The sequence below is a fragment of the Populus euphratica genome, unplaced genomic scaffold (genome assembly GCF_000495115.2).
Source record: "Populus euphratica unplaced genomic scaffold, PopEup_1.0 scaffold1633.1, whole genome shotgun sequence".
NCBI classification, from domain to species: Eukaryota; Viridiplantae; Streptophyta; class Magnoliopsida; order Malpighiales; family Salicaceae; genus Populus; species Populus euphratica.
In genome coordinates, this window is record NW_011501474.1 from 14445 (window position 1) to 28103 (window position 13659).

At 32.4% G+C, this 13659-nt stretch overlaps 1 protein-coding gene across 1 annotated transcript; it reads left to right on the forward strand.

Moving 5' to 3' along the window:
- The first annotated feature begins 10814 nt into the window (after window positions 1-10814).
- On the forward strand, window positions 10815-13141 carry LOC105117945 (translation initiation factor eIF-2B subunit alpha-like). Its single transcript, XM_011015775.1, has 5 exons — window positions 10815-11338; window positions 11566-11718; window positions 11830-11971; window positions 12335-12576; window positions 12775-13141. The coding sequence occupies exons 1-5, from the start codon at window positions 10892-10894 to the stop codon at window positions 12979-12981; spliced, it is 1191 nt and encodes a 396-aa protein (XP_011014077.1). The 5' UTR covers window positions 10815-10891; the 3' UTR covers window positions 12982-13141.
- Window positions 13142-13659: the final 518 nt, after the last annotated feature.

Consider the following 13659-nt stretch of genomic DNA (forward strand, 5'->3'; position numbering starts at 1 on the left):
AGTCATTCCTCTCTTTGTTTTTTTTTTGTTGCTTTTCTTTGATTCACCTTTTTTCTTTTTTCATTGTTTTTCTAGGGTAGTCTCACTTTATCTTGGTTATCACTCTTTCTTGTAATTTGGCATGCCTCCAAGTCATTGAATTTCTTGGGCTCTTTTGCCTTTTCAGCTTTCTCACGGTTTTTTCATCTTTTCTCATTGAAATTTTTACTTAACCTCTAGTACGGGGTGTGATCCTCATCGGGATTTTTCATGAAAGAGAAATTATTTAGGCTAAAAAAGGACTGCAAGGGCTATAATTTTTAGAATGTGAAAGGAATAACAAAGATAGCCTTTTCTCCTTTCAAAGCAAGCAGTTAAGATCAATAAACTTTGGCCTTGTCCAATGTAATGGCAGTCTTTGCAAAGGGATGCATTTTATGAGTGTATAAGCAATGATTTCACTACAAACAATTATTTATATATTTAAAACAAAAATTTCTCAAGAGTCATGATGTAAGGATGATAGTTCATTTTCTATTTGTACATTTTGGTTAAGAGTTTAGTCACTTTAATGAAGGAGTTACTTGATTCATATGTCATTTTACAAGTAGAATGTCAAAAATATCATTTTAAATAAACACCAAATTATTTTTGAAATCAAAACGCAAGTTTAATTTTTAAAATTCTAATGGGGGAACTAATTTTGATAAAAGAGATGAATTGAGTCTATGAGATCATATGGGACTTCAAAAGTGTATTTGTGAGTTCTTAGAGAAAACCTTTTTAAAATATTTTGATTGTAAATCAAAGAAGAGACACAATTAAAAGACAAACTTATTATTTTATTGAAATCCTAACAAAAGCAACAAAGACCTTATACTAATAAGGTGACACATAAAAGGACTAAACATTTAACAATCATTTATTGGAATTTCTAGAATCTTCTAATCATCCTTCTCTTATGAATTACTTAATAGGGGCACCTTTCCAATAAGCAGTTAAGGTTACTTATAAACCAGTCTTGGCTTAATGACATTGTGGCTTTATATTCAGGATGAGTGACCTCTAGATGTCTTTGTTTTGGTAGCCCATTCTCTCACCTTTATAATCATGTTTGATATTGTGAACCTTAATTTCTTTCCTTTCTCAAGTGAAACTTTTCTCCTCAGTTGGGTCAATAATCTTTCCTAAATAGATGTCTTGTTCAATCCTCTCGGCTATAATAACTAAGTCAGAAAAATATTGTGTAGAGCTTCCAACAAGGTATTCAAAGTATGGGGCCTTGAATGTGGCGACAAATAGATTAATCATTTCCTTTTCCAATAAAAGAGGATTAACTTATATGGCAGTCTCACGCTACCTTCTAGTGTGTTCTCTTATGGATTCCTTGTTGTCCTTTTCTATAGCTTGCAAGCTTGACCTATAAAGGCCCACATCCATATGAAACTTATATTCCCTAATGAAGACATCAATTAAGTCCTTCTAATTTTTTTTTATCATGGTATTATCCAACTGTATATGTCAAGTAAGGGCAACGTCACTCAAATTATCTTGAGAGAAATGAATTAACAGTTTCTCCTCATAAACTACTTTAGCCATTTTGTTGCAGTAGGCCTTGATATGAGTTATAAGGCATTGTGTTCCTGTGTATTTGATGAATTCTAAAACTCTAAACTTCTTTGGAATGACTACGTTAAGCACCAAACACATCTCAGCAGCTTTTATGTCGTCATGTAGGCTAGTTCCCTCAAATGCCCTTAGCCTTTGTTCTAGGGCAGCCTATTTGTCAAGGCCATGTTTTTTTACCATCTTGTTATCTTGAGATTCCTTTATTGTAAGGTCAATGGCAGATGATATTCTCCTATGATATGCTGGTTGAGCAAATTAAAAATACATAACTTATTGAGACACCTCATTTGAGCCCTAATTCTATGGATTTACAACAATAGGTTTAAGTTGAGCTGTAAATTTTGCTTCTTTAGGTTTAGATCTCAAAGCCTTTTTAAGTAGGCTAGCAAGCCTTGTAACTTCTTCTCTAAGACTTTCCATCTCTTTTTAGTGTTGGGCTTCTAACTAGGCTTTTTCTTTGTTTCCTCTTTTTGCTTTTCGCAATCACGTGTTAAATGTGCTTTTTAATGAGGGCCCTATATTTCACTTTGAGTGTGGTATTATGACTGTTTATAAGTGTATGTTTAAACATGCAAAAAAATAAATGTAACATTTTGGGTATGGATTCGCCTTTTGGTGGGTGACACAATGATCATTATTCTTTGCATGCGTGGTCAGATTCGAATTCGATATTCATGGCAATGCCGAGAGAAGATCTATTTAGCCTTTTATCATCTAAGCTTTTAGCCACATTCTTGGTATCTTTCATTATGCATCTAATGTTTTGAGTAGTAGTATCTCACCGACATCCAGTCTAGGGCAGTCTCTCTCAGTCATTTGCAAGGATTCAGACTTGAGTTTATACTCAATGGTTGTTATCTTAGGATTAACGATCATTATATCACCCAAAAGCCTTGTAATAAGGATGCTTACACATTTAAGCTTATCTCAGTAAAATTACATAAGAATCAACCAAAGGATAGGTTTTATTCTTTAAATGCATCAGAGTAATTTTGCTATCTAATCTCATAGGTTTTTTGAATACTCAGTGATCGTCCTTAAAAAGTTGATATGAGGTTTACAAGTAGTATGAAGATAGAGGCCTTGAGTAATATTAGTTCGATATATAGCCTACTATCAAGTAAATAAACATGTGAGAGTTGGATAGTTTCATAAGCCTTACCCAGGCTAAAGTCTTTGGGGTGCCGTTACTCCTACACTTATCTTAAAGTTGATACCACATGTATTTTAAAATTGAGATGAGTGATGTGTGAAGGCCTTAGATCCATATCCAATATATATGCATGATAAACAATGAATAACTATGCATGCTAAAATAGTAAAAAGACCAAAAAATAAAACTTGATAAACACAAATAACACAACAACCAAAACACAATACGATAAACATTTTTAGCAATAAAAAGATAAAAGGAAAAGCTTAGTCCGAAGAGGTCCCTAGTGGAGTCGCCATTCTGTCACACTCGGACATTAAGGCGACCAATTAAAAATATATCTCTCGATTGGAAAAAAAACAGATATCTGACATCTTATTTTTTTAGAGAAAAAGGTCTTGTTTAAGGAGTCACCACCTGGTATTATGGTTACTAGGAATTCTAATTGGTCAATAAAGATTCTATAGTACGGAACTGATTACATAAAAGAAAAGATGTTATTACCCCTTAAGTGTCCTACTTAAAGGCAGGCTGCATTGCTGGTTTTGTCTAAAATTGCTAAAAATTTGTTCTTCTTTTTTCCTTTTTTATTCTTTCTTTTATGCTCCCGAATCTGGCGTCAGTGAATAATTCTTAAGAATATTTTCAACTCTAGCATTGGTAAATATCGTACAAATCCAAAAAATATGATACTCTTGACTCTGGCGTCAGTGAATATTTTCATAAAAACTGAATTTGAAGAAGAAATTTTTTATGTTATTTTTTCTTGTTTATTTTTTATTATTATTTTCTCTTTTTAGATATAAGTAAAAAAAAAACATTTCACGACATATTTGCGTTTAACAGTAATAGTTCATAGATTGAGCACACAACTAAAAAAATACAAAACACAAAGAAAAAAATAAATCAAAATGCAAGGGGCCTATAAATAAATCAATGAAGATCTCCAAATATTTTTAGAATTTTTTGATATCAAAAAATGGCTTGTTTAGCCAAATATCCAACTAAAATTGACATAAAAATTATGGCCAGGGTATAAGGGTGTGTTTTACCAAACACATCCTTAGCAAGCACAGTTTGGGTCGGCTAGGCCTAAATCCTAAACTTAGCCCACTCCTTTTTTTTTTTGGTTGGATCTAACTTAGCCATGTGTGAAAGGTTCATGCATGCATGTAACAATAACCAATTAATTATTTTAACAAGGAAGGAAGGAAACTTACCTAGGCATGCGGTGTCTGGAGACGAAGTCAAAGGAGACTCGGCTAAAAAATAAAAGGGTTGAGGGGGGCGGCGGCTGGTATAGGGTTTGCCGCCCCCTTTCTTTTTTATGTTTTTCTCTTTTAGGGTTTATGGTAATGACCTCCTCTTGGGATCTCTTCTTTTAGGGTTTCTCTCTAATTCCTTTTTTTTTTTTTCATACACTAAGGTCTATATTTATAATGTTAGAGTCCTTTCGTGTGTGAGAAACAGAGTTTCAATCAAACTTATTCTTTTTTTTTGAAGTTTGAATTTGATTAAGAATCAAATTTGAAAACAGATAACTATCATTATCTTGAAGATGAGGATGATCTTGCAGACAAAAATAGAACGAAAAAAGTATATTATAGTCCCTAGTTTTCATGCAAGTTTACAAATCACACTTTTTATTGAAATAAATCTCTGATATTTTTATTTTACATCTTAACCCTGTAAAATTAAATTAAAAGTAAGTGGGCCAAAATTGGGTTACAACATATGGCATGCTGATAATATATAGAGTTAACAACATTTAATGACAGACATACACCAATCATCCACTTCACTAGTGTTACAGATTTCACCATTCAACTGCTTTCTTTATCAACAATCTTGAAGAGGCTTTTGAACACCAAGAATTATTCTAGACATGAAATATGCCCTTAATGTTACATATTTCTTCTGCTTTCCATAACTTGTAGTTGATTGTTTTACAGTGCTGGTGCTGATGCTTTGAATCCTTTTCTTTTTTGCTACCTTTGGTGGTAATATATGTTTTTTAGTATTGACATCCTCATCATCATCACCATCACCATCATCATCATCTTCTAATTGCCTAATCATCATCTCTTCATGCTTCTTTGTTGTGCATTAAATGGATTGAAATCTGTCTCCATTTCTGTAACTTTTTTTTTTAACATTTCCTTAAAGATTCAAAAGCATTTGATGTCGAACATCAGAAGGACATTTGTAACATTGTTCAACTTTTCCTTTAACTCCAGCTAAATGTTGCTTAAATCGATTAATGTCACTACCTATAAATACTTTAAAACAATATAAACATACTAATTTAGTTTTTTGACATCCAACACTAAGTTTAAGAGCTTTTCTACAATGATCCTATGCCAATTCTGTTATTCCTCTACTACCATTTGATATGAAAATTGAAGGTTGAGATGATTGAGCTGTTGAAAGATCACTACTTGGAGTACTACTATCATGTGAAAACATTTTAAAGATCTGATGTAATTTATAAGAGGGAATATAATTTCAAGCCAAATCATATACTTATATTATACATTCAGACTAAGCAGTAAAGCACTTTGCAATCCATTCATTAGATAAATAATGTTTAAAAAGCAATTATAACTAACTAGATATAAAGGTTGACCAGTACAAAAGCTTATTTTCTTAGATTAATCACTACAATGATCATAAAAAAATCAAAAAATCTTGACACACTAGACATCAATTCGTTATTGTTAAGGCATTTTCTAAGCATATAAGACAAGTCGCAGTGGAAAATCGACTTTACCTATACAATTTATCAAATAGTAAAACTACTGTCAGGATTTGGTATTCTTTGTCTATTTTTGCTTTATGAGCTATTTGCATTATATTCTTATATTAACTTACTGGATATTAATGCCTTGGTTTAAAGGTATCAATGACTAACAAGTGATGTAACCATATTATTCGACAGTTTCACCCACATTTAACTAGTGTTTTACCCATGTTATATATATAAAATGCATTGATATTTTTTGTTTTATGTTTTGAAGGTACTTTTGGATGAAAGATGCAAAAAAGAGTAAATTAGAGGTAATCAACAGATTTTACGTTTAGTCGATGTTTTGTGCAAAGTATGAGTTCTAGAGGTCGAAATAAAGTGATTCTAGTGGCACTAAAAAGCTAACATCTACACTTTTTTGTAAATTTAATGCAAGAAAAATAAAAAGAGAAATATCATAGAAATCATATCTTTCAAAGTCAAGTCTCACATTTTGCCACTATTGACCTTTGTCCATTCAAAATTCAATATCTGGAGCTATAGAAGTCTAATTGATGCAAACTTAATTATTTTGGATTCTTAACTCAAAGGTCTATAAATGCTTCAAATTTCATCTAAAAAAGATGTCATATAAGGGAGATATGATTTTTTAAAGATAATAATTGAATTCTGCCAGCAAAAAGGTTTCATAAAGAAACGAGTCCAAATTATGTTCGAAGCTTCTAAATCGATATCCAAGTTTTTATTTCATCAATTTAGCTCCTTTAAGTCAAAGATTGAAGATTTCATGTAAGTCTAATTCTTCTTTTTAGGAAAATAGTTATTAAAGTACTTAAATATAGATTATCAACTTAAGGGAGGACTATTTTATAAAATAGAAACTAGGGTTTCTTAACATTTAAAAAGAAAGAGAGAAAGGAGAGAGGGAAGAAAGGGAGTAGTAGCCAAAAGTAAAGAAACACAAACTCTTCTCTTTACAAACTAAAAATAATGTTTTCTTCTATCTTTAAGAGTGGTTATTCCATAGATATGCAAGGCTAAGCTCATTTTCTTAGTTGCAAGGACACAACAAACTTTCAAATTTCAAGAACCGTGAGATTTATTCTTCCTTTTATTTTTAGTTTATATTATGAATGAGTATGATTGTTTTTCTATGCATATTTTCTATGATTGTTGTTAATAATTGCTAGAGCGGATTCTAAGTTATTATTGTGAACAATGTATTGCTAAGTTTGATATCAAAACCAGAGTTGTAATATATGAACATGTGAAGCAACTAAGCTTGATAATTGTGGCGGAACTATGTTATTAAACTTAGGGAGAACACTCTAATATTTAGTTCTTAAGGCTGCCATTGAACTAAATCATTAATGCGGACATTGTGATTGTTTGTTGGTTAGGGTTAGTTATGTGGCAGATCCGTTAATTAACCAACATTAAAAAAAGATAAAAATTCAGAATATAAATTGTAGTTTCGTTTCAAGGATCGGTTCTAATTTTTATTGGTGGATGTGTGCTTGTGACTAAGGTTTGTTTTCTTGATTAATTTCGTTTTCAATTGATTTTGTTTGCTAGTTTAATTTCTTCCATAGTTTAGATCATCACAAGTCAAAACCCCCCCAATTGCATAACATATAGCATAAAAATCTAAACTAAATCTTTCTTGTGGGATCGACCCCTTGTTTGTTCTATACTATGTTGTGTGTTGTGTTTTAAGTTAGGATAATTAATTTGTGTGACCACGACATCACAACAACAAGCAATTATAACAACCCATATAATACTTTGTGATGTCGGCAATATTTCAACTAGTAGCTAAACCAGGTTATGACCACTTAATTGTTAATCAAGAGGATAAATCTGAAGCAAACATCAAGGATTTTATTGATATTATAATATTTGGGTCTAAATTTTCTGTATCTCACTTTTTTTAGCAATAAAGAACATAATTTATGAGTGTGTTCCTTTAATGGGAGTCTAAATTTGCAGCAACCCATGCTGTGATGGATTATGAATGGCGCAACCATAATTTATTTTAACGTAATTAGTTTGACTAAGCAGTAGTTTGCGGGGGAGGTTTGCGGAGTTCCTTATTTGCTTCTTTTTTTTTTCCCTAGAAATTATAAACTAGCGAAAAACATTGCTTATGTATTCCACGACATCAATTTAAACACTGATGGTATATCAATAAACTATGAAGTAGTTGATATTAGATATAGTTTCTAATATGTAGCTTAACTAATATGCAGCTTATGAAAAAATAACTGAAATAAATCAAGAAAAAAATGAGGCAGAGGGTTTAATAAGTTGCAGGAAAGAACAGAACATAGAAACATACATGTGGGTGTGAGAATAGCAAAGAATCGATGCCAAATCAAGAACTGTGAAGGAATCGATGCTAGATCAAGAACTACAAGTTCAAAAAAAAAAGGCAAAGAATAAAGAAAAGAGAGAGTGAAAGATGGAGAGTTGTGAAGAGAAACAAGAGCCTAACCTTATTCACAGATTTGAAACAGTGATCAAGAGTTTTCTCCTCCTTTGCTCTTTGTGATTGAAATGACTTTTTCTTTAATTAAATTTTCTCTCTATCTTCATCATTTTGGCTTTTTAATTGTAAGAGGCCAAAACGATGCCGTTTCATGTGTTATATATTGATTAGTACTTAAAAGTGCATTTTTATCAAGGTTTTATATTATCATTTTGCACTTGAAGTATCAATAACTCCTTAACTAAAACATGTTTTATAATAATATATCTAATAATATAAGATACCTTTAATTTGTGGTAAATGTTTATTTTTAATTTAGGCCTATCACATAAATGAAAGGATTGATTGATGAATTTAAGAACTGAAATTGGAAGGACAAAGAGATGACCAAACTTAGAAAAGAGATGTCGGTGCAATCCAAATTGGAATACTGTTTGGTAATTGGGTCATATCTGGAGCTGTAGATCTCAGATTTAGGTCTATTTTATATGGATGGAAAGGTAAGACATAGGCCTATGGGTCATATCTGGAGCTGTAGATCTCATATTTAGGTCTACTTTATATGGATGGAAAGGTAAGACATAGTCCTACAACTTTCATATGGAGCCCAATATCTAAAAAGGCCATTATCAAGTCCAAATTGTAGCAACAACAAAGAAGCCCGAATCTATCTTCCAGCCCGAGCACTATTCAGTGTTTGGCCTATATTTGGAGTTCTAGAAGTCAAAATGAGCTGAATTTTTTACATAAGAAAGCTTAGACAATTTCCTACGACTTTCATGTTTCGAGTGGCTCTAATTTTGACGTTATCAATGACGTTTTGGGCAGAGAAGAGAAGGATTGTCACCAAGTCAAGAGTTGGTCACTCACTCATCAATTAGTCATCAAATCAATAATTCCCAATTTTGGCCTATAAAAGGAGGTATTTGCCATGCATTTAAGCATCTTGGTCTCCAGATCAAGATCATGCATTTGCTTTCTCTCTTTGTATTTTTTGTATTGCTTATGCTTTGCTTTCATTAATATCAAGTTTATGCCTTTCATTTCCTTTCATTTACTTAGCTAACTTTTATCTTATTTATGTTCTTATTTTGTTTATTTATTTTTCTTTCTTTCATTATGTCTAGCTAAGTTTATTATGTCAAGGTGAAAAGGTTACACTAATGGTGTAAGAATAAGTATAGTGTAAACTTAATATGGACTTTAATGTTTGATACTAACATGTTTTGTATTTGTTATCTTGTTCACTCTTTAATACTTTGCTTGTTAAATGACTAATCTTGATTTATATTGTATAACACTTTGTACAACAAATGCTTGGCACTTTCATAGCCCATATTGTATGGTATAACCGACACCTGAGCTATAAAAGGAACTTGATTTGTTGTTAACATATGTTATAATCATGAATGCTTAACGAGATTTACAAGTATTAACATTAATCGAATAAGATGACTAATGTAATCATGTTAACAATATATAATCTGATTGGAACCTCCTTTGTGTGTGGTTTCCAATTGAATAATAAGAGTTTATACTATACTTGTTTGACATACCATTAGTGGAACCTCTAACCTTGACATTTGTTATTATCATCGTTTAATCCTTACATTAATATTTCATCTCCATGTTCTCATCTTCTTCTTCTTCTTCTCTTTCTTTATTATTATTGTTGTTGTTGTTATTGTTGTTATTGTTGTTATTGCTATTGTTGTTGTTTATAATTTGTACAATTAACCTCCTTGTGATTCGACCCCGGTCATGTCGGGTTATTTATTACTTCGATACTCCTGCACTTGGGAGAAGATATCAATCTTTTAGTCGTGTCATATATATAAAAGGCTGGGTCTCAGTTGAGTTTACCTAAGTCGATCGAGTTTTTACCGGGTCAAATCACAACCGAGTTTTTATTTAGACTCGGATTGGTCCCAGACCCGAGTCAATGGGTTCCTAGATCAACCTGCCATGCCGATCCGGATTTCAAAACTATACTATATACCATCTTATAAAAAGTAGGTGGAGTGATTTAGGGCCAAACTTATTTTATTTGACCTTGAAACACGAGTTTGAGTTTCATTATTAGGTTTGGTGGATATCATATATCTATTTTAGTGATTAATAGATTGTAAAATAGTTAAATCAAATAAGCTCTTTGAAATTTTTGCCACCTATTAAGGATCTAATAAGATATTAGGACACGTGATATACCCAAGCTTAAAAAGATACAATATATATATTAATACATATAGTAGATATATTAATACATATACTGACCTGACATATCTATCATTATTATATCATTTATTTCATTATGTATAAATTTATATAAAATAGTTATTTAGTTCATTGTTATATTTGAGAATAAAACTTTTTTTTAGTTAAATTTCAATCATTCACAATCTAATTGATGAATTTGTAAGAAATATATAATTTTTTTTATAAAAACAAATATGTTTTTGGACTTATTTAGAAATTTGGTAAAATTTACTTTACAAAATGATTTTTATTTTAAAATATATTAAAATAATATTTTTTTAATATTAACACTAATAAATAATCCAAAAATATAAAAAATTAATTTAAAGTTAATTTTTTTTTGAAAATATTTAACAGCGTAATTAGACGGGGCATTGAACAGCATGGTAGTTTGGGGTGAATGATTCGAAATTGATCTAATCATTTTTCCTTCCAAAACATGAAAAGAAAAAGGTTTACAAGGGAGCAAATCGTCAGCTTTCCTCGTATTTTATTTATTTACTCCGTATTTTATTTATTTATTATTAGTATTATTATGTGCTAATAATTACAAGATTAGCTTTGTCGATTGGAAATCTATCAGCGGAACTCCCTCTCACGTTAACGACTTTTTTTCTGACACCCCAAAAATCACACGTAAATGTGGCGGAGATCGGCCTCTTTCATCCTGGACAAACAACAAAGCGACACCGTTCCCCCTCAACGCAATCCCCCCGACACTCTCACTCTCCCATCCCCACCACCTCTCTCCATGGCCGATACTCTCCAAAACCCCAACCCCCAAAACAACATCTCCGCATATTACCAGACACGTGCCGCCCACCACGCCGTGGTCACCAGCGACTGGCTCGCCCAGGCCCAGGCTGCTATCGGCCATGACCTAGACGACGCCCCGGAGACTACTGTTGCAACTGTCGCCGGAAAGCCGTTTAGTGTGATTGATGAGTTCAATAGCTGGAGGAAGCAGCCTGAATTGGCGGAGGCTGTGGCGGCGATCAGGGCGCTTGCCGCCGTTATCAGGAATTGTCAGGCTACTACTATGATGGAGCTTGAAATTGAGCTTAAAAAGGCCTCTGATTCGCTTAAAGTGAGTGTAATTTTGTTGCTTCTTAAGAGTTTTGTTTGATTTCATTTGGGGCGAATTGTGATTTAATGATAAAGTTTTGATTTTGAATAACAGTTATGTGCATTAGGGTTCTTCATTTTTGTAATAAACAATGATTTTTAATTAAAGTATTATTATTAAATTCATGAAGAGGAATTTTCTTTTTTTATTGTTCGGTCTTGATGATTTAACCTATCTGTTGTGTCCAGTCATGGGACACTACCTCGATATCTTTGACAGCAGGTTGTGATCTGTTCATGCGATATGTGACTAGAACTTCTGCTTTAGAATATGAAGACTTTAATTCAGCTAAATCTCGGTTGATCGAGCGTGCGGAGAAGTTTGGGGAGATATCTTACAAGGTATTTTAGCAAATCACTGCTAGATGTTGCAATGATATTTCTATTAGGTTGTTTCTATATGCTATTTATGCCAATATTGATAGTAGAAGGAATTGTTGTTTAATATTGCAGGCACGTAGGATCATTGCCATGCTTAGCCAAGATTTTATCTTTGATGGTTGCACGATTTTGGTGCATGGTTTCTCCAGAGTTGTGTTGGAAGTTCTGAAAACAGCGGCTCAAAGTAAAAAACTCTTTAGAGTCTTCTGCACAGGTTCTGTTTCTCAACATTCTTTTATCTGCTTAGAGTGTCCCTATCTTACTTAAAATTACCCTTAACATTTACTCTCTAAAATGGGCTCAAGTTTATAACTTCCATATTGCATTTTTTCTTATGACTATTTGCTTGGTCAAAAGCATGTGTAGAATAGTAAAAAATCATATTGCCCATTCCCTAAGCATGGTGCTGGGCGCAAGAAAGGAAAATGGCGCTGCTCATTTTACATATAAGTACCTACTTTGTTTTTAATGAATAGCTCCTCTTTTTTTGGCCTTTTATTTTGAGACCAACATTTATTTTTATATGGTTCTATACTGGGTTACCTGTTCACTAACTTTTCATACTTGTAAATTGTAGAGGGAAGGCCTGATAGGACAGGCTTACGGTTGTCCAATGAGCTGGCCAAGCTTGATGTTCCTGTGAAACTCCTTATAGACTCTGCTGTGGCATATACTATGGATGAGATAGACATGGTATTTGTCGGAGCAGATGGAGTGGTTGAAAGTGGAGGTATAATCAACATGATGGGAACATTCCAGATTGCATTGGTTGCACACAACATGAATAAGCCTGTTTATGTGGCTGCTGAAAGCTATAAGGTATTCCAATCTGTACCTTTTGGGTTATATAGATAGATAATCACCCAACTTATCTCATTGGTAATAAACCAGCTGCAGCCAGTGCATGGTTTGAAACTGTATTTTATCATCAACAGAAATTTAAATAGGAATTTGCCAACAGGTTTTTTTTTTTTTTTAACTTAATGATAGTTACATATTGATACTCTTCCTTTTCAGTTTGCTCGTCTCTATCCATTGGACCAGAAAGACATGGTTCCTGCTTTACGCCCAATTGATTTTGGGGTGCCCATTCCATCAAAGGTTGAGGTTGAAACATCTGCTCGGGACTATACTCCTCCGCAGTATCTTACTTTACTCTTCACTGATCTTGGTGTACTGACTCCATCTGTAGTCAGTGATGAACTCATTCAGCTATACTTGTAGTCTGTGTTTGAATGTAATTTTGTTTGATTTTTTTTAACGTAGCTACTGATCACATTACTAGTTTTTGACATGTTGCATGTTGGATGCCCATGTATTCTATATATATAATTTTTTGACAATTTTGAATTCAATCAAATAACAGTCAAGTCAAGTCTGGACAGGCAAAGTTGTACCATTTAAAGTTGGATCCTTGGTGAAATTTTCTAGATGAGGTGAATTTGGTGATCAAGAGCAATTGCGACCAAGCCCTTCTGATGGAAAAGTTGCAACCACAAAAATTTTCTTGTGCCAACTTTTTTTTTTTTGAAGAGTGTCATATTATCTCTTTGTGGAAATTCATCTAAAGATATATTTTAACAGGATGAAATAAAGTTTTAGCTTTTGGTAAAAGTGATGGAATTATTATTTTTTGTTTATTTTTAGAGATCCATCATCATGCCCTTATGCTTTGTTCTCTTTCTTTATTACAAGCTTGTTAAATAACTAACCTACCTCGTTAACAACAAAATTTCTATCCATTCATTCTAATAAAAGTAAAATTACAGGGAGTAAAATTTTTAAAGGTTTGACTGACAAAATTCCTCCATGGTTAATAAATTTATAAATTAAAGGAGATTTTTGTTGTATTTTTTTTAAAAAAAACCTGAATGGAATTGTGGTCAAATGTTTATAGTTTCA

Coding starts and splice junctions, on each gene's coding strand:
- LOC105117945 (XM_011015775.1), top strand. CDS start 10,892: ATGTGGCGGAGATCGGCCTCTTTCATCCTGGACAAACAACAAAGCGAC. Junction 11,339..11,565: donor AGGCCTCTGATTCGCTTAAA/GTGAGTGTAATT, acceptor TGTTGTGTCCAG/TCATGGGACACTACCTCGAT. Junction 11,719..11,829: donor TTGGGGAGATATCTTACAAG/GTATTTTAGCAA, acceptor TTAATATTGCAG/GCACGTAGGATCATTGCCAT.